Source organism: Ipomoea triloba, chromosome 14, assembly GCF_003576645.1.
Source record: "Ipomoea triloba cultivar NCNSP0323 chromosome 14, ASM357664v1".
NCBI classification, from domain to species: Eukaryota; Viridiplantae; Streptophyta; class Magnoliopsida; order Solanales; family Convolvulaceae; genus Ipomoea; species Ipomoea triloba.
Genome location: NC_044929.1, coordinates 6,512,036 through 6,530,039, shown reverse-complemented (window position 1 = coordinate 6,530,039; position 18,004 = coordinate 6,512,036). Strand labels below are relative to the sequence as shown.

At 34.2% G+C, this 18,004-nt stretch overlaps 3 protein-coding genes across 6 annotated transcripts in view; 2 read left to right on the top strand and 1 right to left on the bottom strand.

The window, feature by feature from the left end:
- The first annotated feature begins 1,300 nt into the window (after nucleotides 1-1,300).
- Nucleotides 1,301-4,737, top strand: LOC116005320 (SUN domain-containing protein 4-like). Of its 4 annotated transcripts, XR_004094947.1 has the most exons (6): nucleotides 1,311-1,517; nucleotides 2,118-2,339; nucleotides 2,594-3,837; nucleotides 3,928-4,013; nucleotides 4,167-4,277; nucleotides 4,462-4,505. XR_004094947.1 is itself a non-coding variant. In XM_031245589.1 (5 exons), exons 2-5 carry the CDS (start codon nucleotides 2,183-2,185, stop codon nucleotides 4,688-4,690), a joined length of 1,716 nt encoding a protein of 571 aa, XP_031101449.1. In that variant the 5' UTR covers nucleotides 1,301-1,402; nucleotides 2,118-2,182; the 3' UTR covers nucleotides 4,691-4,737. The 4 variants fall into 4 exon arrangements, 3 of the variants coding, with proteins under 3 accessions (XP_031101449.1, XP_031101448.1, XP_031101450.1); XM_031245589.1 differs by lacking the exon at nucleotides 4,167-4,277 and having other exon boundaries at nucleotides 1,301-1,402; nucleotides 4,462-4,737; XM_031245588.1 differs by lacking the exon at nucleotides 4,167-4,277 and having other exon boundaries at nucleotides 4,462-4,737.
- Nucleotides 4,738-6,361: 1,624 nt separating this feature from the next.
- LOC116003627 (craniofacial development protein 1) lies at nucleotides 6,362-9,633 on the bottom strand. Its single transcript, XM_031243527.1, has 6 exons — nucleotides 9,467-9,633; nucleotides 8,391-8,437; nucleotides 7,808-7,897; nucleotides 7,519-7,652; nucleotides 7,243-7,431; nucleotides 6,362-7,078 (listed from the first exon to the last, which is right to left on the bottom strand). Exons 2-6 carry the CDS (start codon nucleotides 8,425-8,427, stop codon nucleotides 6,707-6,709), a joined length of 822 nt encoding a protein of 273 aa, XP_031099387.1. The 5' UTR covers nucleotides 8,428-8,437; nucleotides 9,467-9,633; the 3' UTR covers nucleotides 6,362-6,706.
- Nucleotides 9,634-14,342: 4,709 nt separating this feature from the next.
- LOC116004648 (vacuolar protein sorting-associated protein 52 A-like) overlaps nucleotides 14,343-18,004 on the top strand; it is a 16,333-nt gene continuing 12,671 nt past the window's right edge. Inside the window, exons 1-7 of the mRNA XM_031244778.1 lie at nucleotides 14,343-14,550; nucleotides 14,729-15,164; nucleotides 15,632-15,687; nucleotides 15,771-15,853; nucleotides 15,966-16,023; nucleotides 16,144-16,239; nucleotides 16,601-16,702. Of these exons, the coding sequence (XP_031100638.1) occupies nucleotides 15,661-15,687; nucleotides 15,771-15,853; nucleotides 15,966-16,023; nucleotides 16,144-16,239; nucleotides 16,601-16,702 (366 nt within the window). The 5' untranslated portion in view covers nucleotides 14,343-14,550; nucleotides 14,729-15,164; nucleotides 15,632-15,660. The remainder of the gene's footprint in view (nucleotides 14,551-14,728; nucleotides 15,165-15,631; nucleotides 15,688-15,770; nucleotides 15,854-15,965; nucleotides 16,024-16,143; nucleotides 16,240-16,600; nucleotides 16,703-18,004) is intronic.

The window sequence follows — 18,004 nt, the reverse complement described above, 5'->3', positions numbered from 1 at the left end:
ATCATATACAAAATTAATAATTCGACAAGTTACAAAAAGTATGATTACGTATAATTCTATATTAGAAAATATTGTACTGTAAATCTGTAATTACATAATTATTTAATTAAGAGATTTCCTAATTTGATATTCAATCAATTACTCCGCTATAATATACATGATGACACGTGGTTGAGGGATGTGTCAAGTGACACTTCTATATATTGTAATTAATTTAGTAGTACTTAAAAAAAATTATAATATACACAATATTAAATAAAATATTTATGATCTCGTAGAGACTCAAACCCATCTCTTTTATATAGCGGGTGTAATCAGGTACTACGAAATCAGGATGGTGACATTTTTTCTCCACAAAAAAAGACAAAAAGTGATGGGGTAATAATTTGAAGGGAGTTTGAAACACGTACTGCATTTACAGGTGGCTAATCAGAGTCCTCCATGCTGGACAAAGCAGCGTCATCACTACGAATTTAAAGGTAAATAAAGGGAAAATGGCACTTTTTCCCCCTATGTTATGTGCATATAGTACTTTTTCTCCTTGTGTTATTAAAGTGACTGTTTTTCCCCCTCAGTTATTTTAAAAGTGGTAGTTTTTCCCCCTATAATGTTAAATTGACTTTTTTGTCCTTAAAAATAATTATTTCATTTATTTTTATTCTCCAACCAATTATTACTAATATGTATGGAAGATCACGGTTCGATACGAACCTAATCGAACACTGTAGCAATTGAACTTAAATAGTATGGACGGTAGTTTTGGTTACGATTCAGAACCGAAAAAATAAAATAAAATAATTGTTGAATTTAGACTATTTTTAAATAAGAAATAAAATTAAAAATAAATAAATAAATAAATAAGTTTTGATTAGCGGTTCAAAATCGAAATTGGAATCGAACCGTACCGATTTATCAAAATAAGTGTTTGATCATTTTCACTATATATGACCGTGGTTCAGTTCCGGTTCACGGTTCAACAATTATTTAATTTTATTTTTTTCGGTTCTGAATCGTAACCAGAACCGTCCATACTATTTCGGTATGATTGTTACAGTGTTTGGTTAGGTTCGAACCGAATCGTGATCCATACATATAAGTAATAATTTGTTTGAGAAGAAAAATAAATGAAATAATTATTTTTAAGGATAAAAATATCAATTTAACATTTCGGGGGAAAAACGTCACTTTAATAACATAGGGAAAAAAAGTGCTATATGCACATAACATAGGGAAAAAAAGTGTCATTTTCTCGTAAATAAATGAATAAAATATTGGGAAATTTCCAAAATCCTCTAGTCTTTCAAGAATCAACGCGGAGAGAGAGAGAGAGAGAGAGTCGAAGGTTTAAAAAGCAACAGCGGATGCCAGCAGAGCCGTTACGAAACGCCAGAGAGCGATGTCTGTAAACAATTTATTTTTAAATAAATAAATGAGAAGAAATTAGAAAAACCGTCGTATTGAATTTGAATTGGTTGGCTGGCCAATTCTGAATTCGGTTTTTTCTGATTGAATTTCAGGTGAAAATTTTTCATTTTAGTTACTTTTCTCATATTTCAGTGTACGTGCATTTGCCATGATGATCGCTTGTTTAATTCTTGTATTCTGGTAGTTGATTCAAATCCTTTGTTTTTTCTTTATTCTCTTAATGTCAATTTTGATCTTTTTCCTGTTTTTTATTCAACTTTTATGTTTCCAGAAATTATTATGGGCTTTAATTTTATTTTAGGTGAGTTGAAGAAACTTTCCTATTGTATTGTATTATTATGTATTTCTGATGATTTGTATGCTTTTGTGATGATTTTATTTTAGGTGAGTTTCTTTTAGTCCATAGATCTTGTGCATATAAGATCACCAGTAAATTGATTTTGAGTATTCAATTTTTATGTTTTCTTCCTTGAATTGTATATATGGATGTGTAGTTCTTTTTTCCTTTTCCTCTCACTCAGGTTTTAATTGTATATACTGTTTACAGGACATTTTAATGGTTTTTATTTGTTCTTAGAAAAATATCATAGAGTTTGTCTTTTATTGTGCAGATATGATGTGTGCTTCTTCTATATTACATACACATGTGCATTGACTTTATAATTGAACTTTTTTTTTTGGTGTGGCTGCAGGATATTTTAATTGCTTACATTGCAACTCTTCTTTGGTGATCTACAGCAGATTGGATTGATGTGCAATGCAGAGATCTCGTAGGGATCTTCTACAAAGAAGATCTTTGGAGAAATCAATCTGGGGGAAAAATATTTTATCCAGTGTTTCTCTACTGGTTCTTGTTCTATGGGGATTTGTCTTTCTTTTAAATTTGTGGATTGGCCATGGGGGCATTGACAAAGGTTGGTTATCTTTCATTGTTTTAAATGAGTTAGGGAACACATGTAAAAAGCATTTTCTAGGGTTTTTAGTTTCAATTGTTTATGTTTACTTCATCTATTTTGTATTTTAACAAAGGATAAGCACTTCTCTCATTACCTTCATTTTCTTTACAATCCACTTCATTGAAATTACTTTTATGTAGCTAAGTTTGGTCTTATGTCCATAATCTCTTCTTGTGATTGATTGTGGTTTGCGTGTCTTTTGGTGGAACTAGATGGATGTGGAGGATATCACTTTAGTACTCAGCATTGGGATGAATATGAACTTATGTTCGACAGAGGAATTCATTCTAATCCATCAGAGAGAATCAACTCTGAAGAGACAGACAATGCTTCACTTGAAGATGCCAAAGAAACTCGGGACATTCCCAGTGAACCACTGGAGTCTTCAAAGAACTTAACTTCAGCCCCCGCCATTGAAGAGCAAGCTGACATGGGGAAATCAGGTTCAACTGGAAATTCAGAAAAGGATTTCAAGTCTGATAGATTTTCTCAGTCGATCTCTTTAAGTCTTGGTGAGTTCAGGAACAAAGCATTGAATACAAAAGTACAAGATCTAAATGATCAGGCTGGTAGCATTACTCATAGGGTGGAACCAGGAGGGGCAGAGTACAATTACGCTTCTGCTTCCAAAGGGGCCAAGGTCGTGGCTCACAACAAAGAAGCCAAAGGTGCTTCCAACATATTGAGCAGAGATAAGGACAAATACCTTAGAAATCCTTGCTCTGCTGAGGAAAAATATGTTGTGATTGAACTCTCAGAAGAAACTTTAGTGGACACAGTTGAAATAGGAAATTTTGAACACTACTCATCCACTCTGAAGGATTTTGAACTCCTCGGTAGTCCTGTTTATCCAACTGATACCTGGGTCAAACTTGGTAATTTTACTGCTGGGAATGTCAAACATGCTCAAAGGTTTGTACTTCCAGAGCCAAAATGGGTGAGGTATATGAAACTGAATCTTCTTAATCATTATGGCTCAGAGTTCTACTGTACATTAAGTGTTCTGGAAGTGTATGGAGTTGATGCTGTAGAGAAGATGCTTGAGGATCTTATCTCTGTTCCGGAGAAGAAGTTTGCATCAGATCAAAGAAACAGTGAGCAGAAACCTATGACCACCCAGCACTCATTGGCTGAAGATGGTCATAATTCAGAAACTGACCCGGAACTTGAACACTCTGATGTCAAGCATGAAGTGATGACAGCTAGCGTGCCTGATGAGGAAATTCACCATCTGCAAGTAAACCGGATGCCTGGAGATAGTGTTCTGACAATTCTAATGAAAAAAGTTCAATCCCTTGATATCAATTTATCTGTCCTAGAGCGGTATCTGGAAGAGCTGAATTCTAGATATGGAAAGATTTTTACAGAATTTGACAAAGAAATATTAGACAAAGACTCCCTTTTCGAGAAGATCACATCAGACATAAAGAGTTTATCCAAGAGCAGGGATGTCATGGTATGTGAATTCCCTACCATGATTCCATTCAACCATTTCCAATATCAGCAGAGTAGCTTTAGTATATTCCTAACCTACTGTTCCTTGCAGAGTAAGGAGGTCAATGATCTCATATCTTGGAAGTCCCTTATTTCCATGCAGCTGGAGCAGATAATAATTGAAAATTCTAATCTCAGGTTTGAGTTCTTCACTTAAATGATATACACCCCACATTGTTGTGCACTTGTTGATCCATGCTAGTATTCCCCTGCCTGTCTTTCTCTCCCCCTCTCTTATCTGTGCTTTTAAGGAAATTTTATTGTTGAATGACGGATTTAAATCTCTCATAGAAGCAAGAAGTATTTGATCATTGAAAAAGTTGGTTAGTTTTTCAAAGAAGGCATAAAGGGTCCCCCATTCAACATGCAGTGGACTATATTGTTCTCCACTTCTCTCCCTTTGTAAGTAGGGCTGAAGCAGTTGTCTGGTCTCTGAATTTTCTTCTCTTGTCGTAAAGACAAATTAAAGTAATATACTTTGACAAATAACTGATTGCATTTCCCTTTGAATTGTAGTGTCTTTCCGCTGTTAATATCTAGTATTGGTTGTAGAATCCACTTTTAACCAGTGTGTTCTAAAATGCAGGTTGAAGGTGGAAGAGGTTCAGCAGAGACAAGTATATATGGAAAGTAAAGGAATTATCATTTTTCTAGTATGTTTAATATTTGGAATGTTAGCAGTTTTGAGGGTGTTTATAGATTTAGTGTTGAGCATTTTTAGGTCTGAGAATTCCAGGAAATTTTGGTCTAAGGATTCTTCCTGGATTTTTTTACTGTCAAGCTGTAGCATCACTATTATCATCCTGGCCTTATAATTGAGTTTATGGTTTATACATTTTCCTTCAACTTCTTATTGATCAAATATATATTGTTCAATTTTTGGTTGAGTTTTGCTATCTTGTTTGCCAATCTTCCATATACTGCCAAGTGGCAGTCATTATAACTCAAACTTCTAATAATTGTTGAATTTTCTAATCATTATGACATTCATTAAAATGGCTATTAATTTTAAAATAAAAATGGCAAAAGACCTTGTGGTCTAGTTGCACCCTCACATGGGAGGGGTGTATTCAAGTCTCAGTGGAAATGATATTGACTTTTTGTGCTTCATTTGGTTGAGAAAGTAGCTATGAACAGATACTACATTGTAACAGAGTTAATAGTACTCAAAAAAAAATTAAAATATAACTTAATTCACTTCTTCATGAAATATATAACATGTTCATGTTAACCAGGCTTATTCTTCAAAGGAAAGCTGCGCTCCAAAATATAAATTGAAATGATGAGTATATTTACAAATCGTATTGAAGTTGAAAATATTTTTTGCAATATTAAGAATAAAATTTACATTAAGGTCATTTTCTCCTTTGAGATGATGTGTAGTCATTATTTGATCTATGGTAACGATATCTTCAAAGTTCATCTGTGTAGGTGACTAATGCAACATGGACGGTGTGTTAAATCACTATATTTGATAGGGATAAGAGTTAAATCGTTATGTATTAATAGTTTATTAAAAAATAGTTTAGAGAAGAAAAATATATATACTTTTCAAAAAGTTGAAGTTGGTTTGGTTAGTTTTTTGCGAGTTAAAACATTCCTATATTAATAGCACTTTTTTCTAAAAGAAATTATTTCATTTTGTTTATGAATCAAATTAAAATAACTACAACAATATATTTTTTTTTAATATTACTGACTCTATTACAAATACAATATGAATAGCATCTGTAGCGCTAGTCCACCGTTGTTTGTTTTATCGCGACAATTTGGTCGTTGCTTGTTGGCTTTCGCGAAAGTCATTGCTTGTTCGGTCTGGAAGCTTACTGGAATGATGAAAGGGAAAGGTATTCGGAGTCTACCCCGGCAAAGCAAAGTCCTTACTTTGATTTAGATTGACTCGAATCAAGTCAAGGCGATGCAGCAGGCTCTTTCAAGTCAAGAATGTACCACCACGCTCTCGAGATAAACGTTCACTTTATTCATGCTACCGCCGAACTTAGTGACATATAGGATAGATGTAGGCATTCCCACTCTTGAAGGACAAAGTCAAGCAAGGGAATGAAGGGATTGATGAGAGCTATTAGCGCTTTCTTGTTGATGCGGCATTAATGTCTCTTGCTGATGGAAGGATAATGTAGTATCTGTTCATACATACTTTCTTAACCTAATGAAACATAAGGTCAGTAGGTACAAAAGGAATCATGTATGGAATCATGTTTTCCTTTTTAATTTATGGAACAAAAAATGTTAGACGAAAACTAACAGTAGCCAGTAGGTAAATGCACAAAAGGTTTCTTTATAGAATACATAATATAACAATATATGTTTAATGCAATTAAAAAGAAAAATCAATTTATGTTTAAAAAATATGGATGTGTTGGATGCATCATGCATGTAACAACAGCAGAACTTGTATCCAGTAAAATTAACAAACGAATTTCAATGGGCTTAGATATTTATAAATTTATTTTGTAATTCCTCTGTACAAAACAAAAATTATAAATGTTTAAATTGAAGTTGATAGGAGTGCAATAATTCCAAACATGGCTTTAGAAGGATGGAGCTATACAATTCTATCAATTTCAAGTGAAGATAAAAAAGTAAATCAACAATCATCAGTAGTAACTTATAGCTCCAGGGAAGAGAGAGTGAGTACTGAAAACCTAACATGGAGCATTTCATGATTTACTCAATTTTGTTTTTAACATCTTCTTTCCCAATACCAATGGGAGAATACAACTTTGCCCACAAGAAGATCAAAATAGAAGAGAGCAAATGGCCAGATACACAGATGTTTCCCCCCTTTAATTTCACAGTGATGTTATCCTTCAGAAGTCCTCTCGCATATCTGGTCTCCTCTTGGCCTGCACAGCGAGTCGAGCATCTCTCTCCCGCTCAAATTCTCGGTAATCTGCACGCTCCAAGAAAGAGACCTTGTCTAGATACTGATTCGAGCTCTTTTTGTAAGCATCCAGCTCTTCTTCAACGCCTTTGTTATCTCCCTTGTACTCTACCCAGTCCTTCTTTGTCTTATCTAGTACGCTAAGCTTCTGTTTCTTCCTAATTTGTTCAAGAACAGCATCAACAGCAGAAGCTGGTCCTGCCTGAGCTTTCCCTTTATTCGATGCCTCTTTTGAGCTAGCATCAATATACTTCTTTACTTCAATTTCTTCTCCAGCAAAGTCCCGAACTTCGGAAACCTTTAAAGCAAAAAACACATTCATAGTATTGTTTAAAAAGGTGTGTTTTCAATCTTGTAAAGTTTCCTGAGAATTGTAGAGAAGTCATTTCATTGAAATTTGAAAGTACATCATCAGTTAAGTGACAAATCTTTCAATATATGAAACTAAGCTTGCAACGTCACCTCAATTTTGCCCCTGTTGGAAGATGCAGCTGCAGTGACAGCATCCTTAACAGCGGAAAGAGCAGCAGCAGCCAGCTTCTTTGCATCTTCACTGGTCTCTGGATGTGTTATAGTAGGGTGCTTCTCGGGTGCACTTTGGACAGGGGATGGTGCCTTTTTTGGTGCCAATCCTAGTACTGTCATCCAATTCTACAATAGCACATTAAAATTCAAAACTAGCTCAAGCTAAAAGGACTTCTTCAATTTTCTATAGAACAGAGATGTCCTACTACTCACAGAAGATGCCTTTGAACTCTTAACGGGACTTGATTTGACAGGTGCACTATGTTTCTGTAATATGGAATTAAGAGTTTTCAAAGGCACTCCTTTGTTCATTTGCTGCCAAACAGCAGCTACCCTAGCCTTTCGTTCTGGAATCAATGATCATAGTAAAGATTAACATTAGATTGCATTCAGCCCTTCACAGACAAAATAGATGGGGAAAAGGGATTCCCTTGATCAAGTCATGAATAAAGAAGAGAAAGCAAACATTATGAAAACTAAAGTCTTAAGTGTTTTTTCATACCAGTTTCTTCAGGATGTGTCTCTGATGTATGATTATGTGCAACTTCTTGGTTGGACCCAGTTCTAATACCATCTTTGTTTTCTAATGCACCTGAATTGTAATGCAAAACATTTCATCAAGCTGTATGCAAACTGAAGCCCCATGCTATTGATCACAAGGCTTTTGCAGCTACTTCAGACTTCCAAAGCTATATATGAAGCCTTCAATTTAAATAGATAGAGAAAGAAAACAAAGCCTAGGACTAGCAACAGGAAGACATGCAACAGACCATGAAAAACTCCACATGAATCATAGAATGATGTGTAACAAGTTTGGAATAAAAGAATATGACATTTTAACACACTGTAATCACAAGCACTTGAATTACAGTGTAACTAGTGAGCACTTATCAGCAAAAGCACCCAGCTAAATGTTGTCTAAAGCATCAAAACTAAGAATTTTAACACACACAGGAAAACATGGAAACAAACATGGATATAAAATTGGCCACAATGTGTGAGAGAGAGCACCATATGGTAGTTCCAATTTGGATGAAGAGGAGAAGTACAGAGAGAGATGAGAGTCAGGGTATTAAGTACTCAACTGTGAACTGGCTGAGCTTGTGCGGTCAATTCAGCCATTGAGGTAACCCTATAAAGCAAAGCACGTAGCCAAAAATTGTTAGAACATGTATAAATAAGACATACTGTTAACCAATAAGTACCTAACTTTAAAAACTGCATACAGCTGAAATGCACACTTTAAATAATACCCCCTAATATCAATGGTATGACAGGTGACAGGCAATTAGTTTTAAGAAATGATAACAATTTATGAGAAGGAAAGGCACAACAAAGTAAACCATTCTGTTTCCATGTCAAATTTCTGTTCATAGAAGTTTAGTAGACATTTGAAGACATTATAAAACTGCATTTTAACAGGAGTTGTCAATGTTTTCAATTTAAGTGGATGAAGTTAGTTTTTACATTCTATGAAATTACTTGTCAAAGATTTTCTGGTAAGGAGGAACACTTGAAGCGGATTTACCTCAAATGGGTTTTGAATGGGATTTATAATCCTTGCAAGAATTCAAAGTTTCAAATAATCAAATGTTTGTAATAGGGTATCAGGGTATGAACCCTTGTTCACATAATTTGGGGAAAAAACAAAGGCTTGACATCAAGCAAAAGTGTATTATGAAAATTTGAAATTTATATGAATCCTTAGAATGCAACAGAACTTCCATCTCAATTAACAATCCATAGAAAATTTTGAAATTTTCTTATCCATATAGAAGCCTCAAGTACTCTCCTTTCCAGGTTTTGTATCAATTTTTCAATTCTTTGGTCATATCTTCTTTACTGCATTCATTTTTTTCGTCAGAAATTTAGACTTAATTTCATTCAAATATCTGTTTTCTTAACCCAAAAGAATAATATGCTGGTGCCCAAAAAGAAATCTTTCATCCAAACTCATATTCAAATAAAAGCTAAATTAATTTGCTGGAAAATAAACATAAAATTGAAGTTTATTTCTTTACACTAAGAAAGTAGATTACCTGAATCAATTAATTTGCAGGAAAAATAACACAAGTGACTGAGTAATGTTTTTCGCTATACGAATTACAAGAATGAAAATAAGAAACCAAGCATTAAACAAAAAAAAGTAAAGGAATATAACCTCGAATTTCTCCGAAAGCAATCAGAACCTGAATGTGTGAAACCAGACGGAAATCCTAGGGCTTCGTTGATACTCGCTACTGAGGGAGAGAAATGCAGCGGCAAACAGCAGATTCTGAGTGAGGGGCGGATGCGAGAGGAGCCCGGCGGTGGAGGTTACAGGCCTACAGGGTCAAACAAAAGGTATTTAAATAATGAGTTTTTTCCACTTTTGGTCCTATGACTTTAAAGCCTCCGTCAATTTAGATACACGACTTTTATTCTTGACATAAGTAGTGCTTGACTTTAATTTTTTTTGCCAATTTTAGTCCTTGACTTTGATTTTTTTTCCACTTTTAGTCATTTCGGCCATCTGAGCGACAACTTTTAATCGAAATCAACAAACTGTTGTGCCATAAGTAGTGCTTGACTTTAATCAACTTTTAAACATTATTTACCCTTAATGACACAATAGTTTGTTGATTCCAATTAAAAGTTGTCTTTCGGATGGTCAAAAAGACTAAAAGTGGAAAACAAATCAAAATCAAGGACTAAAAGTGAAAAAAAATCAAAGTCAAGTACTACTTATGTCATGAATGAAAATTGTGTACTTAAATTGACGGAAACACTAAACTCATAGGACCAAAAGTAGAAAAACTTTTTAAAATAATTTAGGGCATATCTACTATCTACATCTGCATCAATGTTAGACTTCTAATGCCAACTAAAAATGTTGGTGTAATAATCTGTTATCAAATATGAACTTTGTGTTCTTCTTATTGTACAATCTTCAATTAAATTCATAATCTATTCTAATCTTTTATAATTTTACCAAAGAGTTAATTCCACCAAAAGGTCCCTTGTCTTTGGTGGCAATTTCAATTTTAGTCTCTGACTATCATTTTTGTCATTTAACATCCCAGACTATTTTTTTTGGACACTTTTAGTCATTTTCATGATTTTTCCTATTTATAGTAAGGGCAATTTTGTCTCTTCATATTTTTTTATTTAACCGATTTTCACCGGTTTAATTAGGTTAGGTAAAGCAGACCGGTTCTTCTAATTATTAAATTCAATCCACAACGCTACTATAGAGGAGAGCAAAGGGAAAATTTTTCGTCCTAAATTTGTTGTTCCAAATCTCTAAATCTGATTCCTAAAGGAGTTCGCAATCGAATTATGTGTCGCCCCATTATTGACCCTAATGTGGACCATGAATCTACCAAGAAGCTAATGCCTCCATTGTGTGAAAATACTAACATTACTTGAATTGATGCGTATCTTTAAATTAGGTTGAAGATGCATATATTTCTGGTCTCCTTTCGATTTTTTTAGTACGTTAGGGATTTGTGGATTGAATCTAATAATTAGAAGACCTGGTCTGCTTAACCTAACCTAATTAAACTGGTGAAAATCGGTTAAATAAAAAAAATATGAAGAGACAAAATTACCCTTACTAAAAATAAGAAAATTCATGAGAAGGACTAAAAGTGTCCAAAAAATAATAATCTGGGATGTTAAAATGCAAAAACGATAGTCTGGGACTAAAATTGAATTGCCACCTAAAACAAAGGACCTTTGGTGGAATTAACCCTTTTACCAAATTATCTTCGTTAAATACAACATATGCCGTTAAGTTGCAATAGCGGTGGCAATTTTGTAGATTAGTTTAAATTGGATGTCAATTTGTTCTTCTCTAAAACAAAAATAATTTGTATAATTACAATTATCATCAACAAACAACTACACCAACATTTACTTAATTCCCTGCATCATTGGGCGCTCCAAGGGTGTTGGGTGAATATTATCAATTTTACACTATCTAATGTACATGTATTTAATTAAATAATTACATTCAGATTGGTTAAGACTATATTACTGATTTTTAAAGTAAAACACTAGTAAAATTTTTGACATGATAATTGTTTTTTTCATTTGCTATGATGTTTCAATAAAGTAAAGTAATGTACAATATTTATGCAAGCATACTTCATAGCATATCACAAAATGTATTTCTCATACAAAAATAGAAAATAAGCAAAAAGAAACACTTATGCAGAAGCTAAAATCCTTTAATGGAGAATAAGCAAAAAGAAGCATTTATGATGCAGAAGCAAAAATCCTTTAAATTCATACATATATCTCAATATATGCACAAGGCTGTAAGTAGAAGTGCCACATACCAACACAAATTCAACAAAAGTAATTTGAGTTGAGTGAACTTGATCCCCCAAAAGCCTCAAGCGGGAAACCTAAAAAGAAAATTATTAATGTTAAATAATTTCACACCCCCTAGTTCATGCAAACACAAAATGTCCTCGCTCAGTATTTTCCTTCTTAGGCAGGGATTGAAGGGCAAGGAGTTTAAAATCCTCATAAGCTAATGAAAGTTATCAAAAAAAAGATTTTGGCACCATTACATAAGCTAATGAAACTTATCAAAAAAAATGAATTGGGCACCATTACATATGTGATTACTTGCCATACCTGTCAAGGATAGACACTTGATTTCTCGACGAACATACCTTGACATAGCATGCAATTAATATTTAATAGAAAACAAATCAAACGAAAAAATTTCAATATCACAAGAGATGATGTGGTCCGCGGGAGCAGACTGGAAGAAGTTTTGGAGCTGGAAACCGGTAGTTGGCACTGTCACGGAATAGATGATGTGGCCCATGGAACTGGAAATTAGTAGTTGGCAGCCGACCGATGAGATGCTGTGGTCTATGGTCCGTGGAGATTTTGTAGTTTGCTGCCCTAATCTATTTATTTGGAGAAGAACAAATTGACATCCAATTTAAACTAATCTACAAAATTGCCACCGCTATTGCAACTTAACGACATTGTTGTATTTAACGAAAATAATTTGGTAAAATTATAAAAGATTATGATAGATTATGAATTTAATTGGAGGTTATACAATAAGAAGAACACAAAGTACATATTTGATAACAAATTATTACACCAACATTTTTTAGTTGGCATTAGAGGTCTAACATTGATGCAATGTAGATAGTAGATATGCCCTAAATTAGGCTGGGCATATAGTAGAGAAATCGATCGGTTTTGTTCGGTTCGGTTTTTTTTTTTTTTAAATTATATATATATATATATATTAGAAATTAATAAGACAAATAAACCCTAAGTAAGTCATACACAAGACGTGAGTTCCACTTCCCCGTTCCTCTTCCGTCTTCAGACCTCAGTACCACGCACGCAGCAGCGCAGCTCCACGTCTCCGGTTCTCCGTCCGGCGGACCACCGCTGTCACGACCGCACCACCGCAGCCACCACTAGCCTGAACACCATTCATGGCTGAGGTAATCTTTGCTTTAGAATCTTTGTAGTAATTTATACTTTGTATTTTTGTAAAGTAGTTTTGTATGTAAAATAGTTTATGTCATATATGCACACATTGCACAATAAAGACATAAATTCGTAAAATAAGACACACAATATGTTTTGTGTTATACAACTACTAATCAATTTCATGTAAAAAATCTGTATGCTTAATGTACAGAATTTTATAACATGATGTACAAAAACACATAACACGATGTACATACACATGTTTTCTGTTTTACTTATTCTCAAATATGATTTATGTAAATAATTTATGTCATATAGGCACATAATTGCATAATACAAGACATCAATTCGTAAAATAAGACACAATATGTTTTGTGTTATACATCTACTAATAAATTTCATGTAAAAAACCTTTACGCTTAATGTACAGAATTTCGTAACATGATGTACAAAAACACATAACATGATGTACAGAAACACATAACACGATATACATACACATACTTTACAGTAAAAAAAAAACACACACACACACAAGCACATTGTATGCATGATGCACGAAAATTCGTGCCTAATATTAAAACATTGATAAATATAAATAATTAAAAATTATAACTCAAGTTATATATACACAATAATATGTGTATTATGTACACACATATGATTTAACATTCATAGAAATTTAATTAAAATATAATCAATAATTAAATTAATTATATAATGATTCTAATAAAGTGATAATTAAATAATACGGAGTAATAAAAATATATGATAGATATAAGTGTATGGTAATAATGATAGAGTCATCAGTATAATGTTAGAATTGAATAGTAACAGAGTTATAACGATGTAAACATAATCTTGTCTAACAAGAATGTAGTAGGGACAATTTTGTCCAATAAAATTGGAGCGTACAACATTTAAAGTAAAATGTATACATTTATTAGCATACTAAAAACGGACATAAATCAAGAAGATAACTTGGATTGTGACTTGTTATGTTTTTAGATATATATTCAACTACTGCTTATCTACAGAAAGATAGGCGGAGAGTATTGGCAAGTCTTCAGAGTTTTGTGTTGAGAATTGAGGAAGATGATACGCTATAATCAATAGGGAGATTTTAGACATTAAAGGTGATGATAACGACCTCTGTAGTGCACAAGGAATGACGGAACCTAAAGACTAACGCTAGTTTAGATACCTAATGTTAAAAAAAAAAAAAAAAAACCTCCGCAGCAATAGCAGCAGGTGGGACAACTGTGCAACTATCAGGGATAAAAAGGAAAATTCACAAATAACGAGTTAATTATTTTTTTAGTCCCAAACTTATAGTGACCTGGACAATTTTAATCCTCCATTAAAATTTTTGTCACATTTTAGACGCTCTTATTGTGACCACGATAATTTTGATCCTCCGTCTATATTCTTGTTAGTTGACCGATTAAGATGAGGGTATTTGCGTCAATTCAACATATTTCCTTCTTTATATTATATCCCTGTATATTTTGGTCTTGATTTCAATAAAAAGAATCATTCTGACAATAAATTTTTTTTATTATAAATATAAAATCCCTAATTAATCTCTCTGGTTCTGGCTCTCTCATCATCCCCAGCCCCCAGGCTCTTCAGACTTCAATACCTAATACCCATCATCTCCGATTACTCCAGCTCGGCAGCGGGGCGAAGTGGGTGACTAACGAGTATCCATCATCATTGACGAAGTGGGCGAAATACGATAACCGTAAACCAAGCTGTGACCAGTGACCACCGTCCATCAATCCATCAAAGGTAATCTTATTGCCAGTATCCATCATCATATCATTGCTCTGTTCGTAATGTGTAGGGTTTGCTCTAAATTGGGTTTCAATTGAATGTGTTTCACTTTCTTCTCTGCGAATTGGGTCTTCTCTACGAATAAGGTCTTCGAATGGTTGGATTTGCTTCACATTTGGTCTTCGACTTGTAGGATTGGAGTCCAATTTCGAGTTCCTCTGTAAATTTAGGTTCGTTGTCCTAGGTGTCGGGGATTGTCTTGAAGGTGTCTGGTGTCGGAGTCAACAGAAACAATGGCATTTTTAGCAGTCTTGGTGGTTGACAGCGAGAGATAGAGCTTCGGTGGGGCGTTGGGAGTAGGGGAGGGCGTTCATTGAGTCCATGGAATGGGCGGTGGCGATGGCCTGAGTTCGGTGGATAGAGGCCGAGTCGTCGACGTAGAGCCGGAGTTTGTGGAGAAGGCCTGAATTCCAGGTATGAACTGCAGATCTTGCACCAACGTCGAGTCTTGAGTCTCCGCCTGGCTGTCGGAGTAGCGAACCAACGCCGCCGTCGAGGAAGTCCTCTAGCTGCTTCTGCTGTTAGGGCGGCGACGACAGGGGTAGTGGTTGAACAAGAACAACAGTCAGGTGGGACAACCACCAACTTCTTTTGTAAAGATTTAAGTTTTAGATTAATTTTCTTTCCCTTCAATTCGTAAAACATAAAGTTGAAAAAAAAGATAAAATAGAGGTTGAGGAATGGTGGGAGCACTTCCTTTTTAACAGTTGAGAAAAGATAAAGCCGGAGAAGAAGATAGCATGGATTGACAAAAATACCCTTCTATTTAACAGTTAATAGATGGAAAATCGAACTGAGGACTAAAAGTGGAATGGTTAGTATAACAGTGGGTAAAATGTGGCAAAATTTTTTATGGAGGACTAAAATTGTCCAAGCCACTATAAGTCTAGGACTAAAAAAGGAATTAACTCCACAAATAACTGAATTAACCACTCTTAATAATTATATTCCAGCCCTCTTGGTTACTGTTTTTGTTCCTTTAGCCCAATTCATTATATCCGGTCAGGCGTTTGCCTTTGTTCATTTTGTTCTGTAGATCTTCGAAAAGCTGTGGGAATTTTGGAAATGAGTGAAGTGGCGACACCCGATGCGGTACGCTATTTAGTCATTCGAGCTTCAAAGCGTATATACTTACTTCACAATGCATTATATTATGCCTATGTTTATCCTTCTAGGGTGAAGGGAATGACGGACAGAGATCATTCTTGGATTTGGGGTCATATGTTGCGGATTTGAATGTAGAAGATGATGCAACAAGGTTTTAATCTTCTTTTCTTATTTTATCTAAATGTTGATCTGTGAATTCTGAATGACAGCAATTCATGATTGTAATTTAGAGGAAATATCATTGCTTTAATTGTTCTGTGCAGTGAGGGTATATCACTTGAAGGGTTAGAGGTAGAACTAGAAGAGTGTAAAAGTGATGATGTAAGTAGTGTATTATACCACCTGGGTCAAATTTTCCTTTCTATATATTTCCAAGTACATATAGTTTCCCACTCTTTGGGATAATGTGATGTTGTTTAAATTTGATTGTTTGTGTGAAAGGTAGTTGCAAACATACTGTCTAAAGGCATGAAATTGCGTGAATACACAAAGGGAGTTGAAAACAATTTACGGCAGGTTGAACTGGACTCTATCCAGGTTTGTTACATATCTTGTGCATTACCCCCTTTGACCCTTTTCTTTTTCTTTTGTTGGGGTTTTCAAGTTGCATTGTGTTTAAGTTGTTAATATTATGTCTTTTCTTACCATGTAAAATTCATGGAAGGATCTTACTAGAAAAAGGCTAGAAGTATATTGTTGTTTTCTTTACAGAATACCTCTTCTTTTTATGATCTTCAATAGTTGTACTTATGTAGGCTGTGATTTCACCCAATATAACATCTTTGATATATTTTGGTGATTGTTGATAACTACAATGTGATGACTGATGAATGAGTTGCATATGAATGCCTTTTGTAACTGGTAATGCTATGTTATGGGTTTCTTTGTCCAATGACAGGATTACATAAAAGAAAGTGACAACCTAGTCTCACTTCATGATCAAATTCGTGGCTGCGATATTATTCTTTCACAAATGGAAGCTCTACTTAGTGGATTTCAGGTACTTCATCTTTCTTACAGTAAGTTGTGACTGCAGATAATTGTTTTTAGTGCTTCTAGAGATTTAGAAATGTTGCATGCTGAGTTTACTTTTTTGTTAGTACTAAATGGAAGAATGCAACAGAAATTAGTACAGAGTTTGTGAATGCTACCCATATGTATAATCCTCTCAATACTTAATGCATGAATTGAATGATTGAATGCAGATGGAAGGCTATAATAGCCTTAGTGTAATGCTAGCAAATTGTGTTGGAAAATTATAGAGAAAATAACTTTCATGAATTATGTGCATGTGATCTAATATTCGTGTGATTATTTGGAGTTTTGGAGTGAGAAAATAATCACACGTAAAATTAGATGAAGGATAAGAATTTCTAATCATGAAGTATTTATTGTATCGCGATGAGCTCGTATAATTAATTACAAGTTAATTTGCTTGAATAAATCAGTAAAATATTTGGTACCGGAATATTGGAGTAAAAGAAATGCTAACTTTATAGCGCATTTGGTGTATAATATATTAATATATGTATGTATATGCATATGCACGTACAAGTGATTAGTCCTTGATTAATCAAATCATTAGTCCATGGTTAGTCTAAATTTGGATAGGAATTTGGGCATTAATTCTGTCCGGAGTTGGACTGATTTTAAGCAAATAATTTGTCCAAATTTGACAGCTTGTTGTAAGTCCAATTTCACAGATTTTGGACAAATGGATTACTCCCTGTTGGTTGAACATTAAGGATAATACTTGTAAGACTTATTCATGTTGGTTGGCATCTTAATTGACACTTTATACTATAAGTAGGTATTGTTGCATGCATTCTAAAGACATCAAATTGATGGGGAAATGTTTAAGGAAATATAATTTCCTTATTTCCTAATGGAGGAAATAGTTAAAGGGAAATTAATTTTTCTTATTTCCCAATTTTTGCTGAGCTCATTCTAATCGATGTCTTAGTACTTCATTGTAGAACACATTTTGACAAATACCCTCTTGCATTTCAATCGTTATGCCTTCATTGTATCTCAAAAGTTCTTATCTTGTTATCCTGTTCCTTTGGTAAAGGATTGATAAGAAACTTTTAGGAAAGTGAACCTAGTTCATGCTTTGAAAGTGTTATCCAGTTTTTATCCTCTTGATCCTTGTTCACATACGAAAGCAAAATAATCCAACAAATTGTCATATGGAAAGAAATGGTTCTCTACTTGTGTAAATCTAACAATTGCAGAAGATGGTCTCATTGGCAAATTGTTGATGCCCCCATGTCCCCCCCCCCCCCCCCCCCCCCCCCCCCCC

Excerpts from the sequence above, each read along its gene's own strand:
- LOC116003627 (XM_031243527.1), bottom strand. The coding sequence starts at position 8,427 with ATGGCTGAATTGACCGCACAAGCTCAGCCAGTTCACA. Across the intron at positions 7,432-7,518 it reads AGAGTTCAAAGGCATCTTCT|AATTGGATGACAGTACTAGG; the intron begins GTGAGTAGTAGG and ends GTGCTATTGTAG. Across the intron at positions 7,079-7,242 it reads CCAACAGGGGCAAAATTGAG|GTTTCCGAAGTTCGGGACTT; the intron begins GTGACGTTGCAA and ends TTTGCTTTAAAG.
- LOC116005320 (XM_031245589.1), top strand. The coding sequence starts at position 2,183 with ATGCAGAGATCTCGTAGGGATCTTCTACAAAGAAGATCTTTGGAGAAA. Across the intron at positions 2,340-2,593 it reads CCATGGGGGCATTGACAAAG|ATGGATGTGGAGGATATCAC; the intron begins GTTGGTTATCTT and ends TGGTGGAACTAG. Across the intron at positions 4,014-4,461 it reads ATTGAAAATTCTAATCTCAG|GTTGAAGGTGGAAGAGGTTC; the intron begins GTTTGAGTTCTT and ends TCTAAAATGCAG.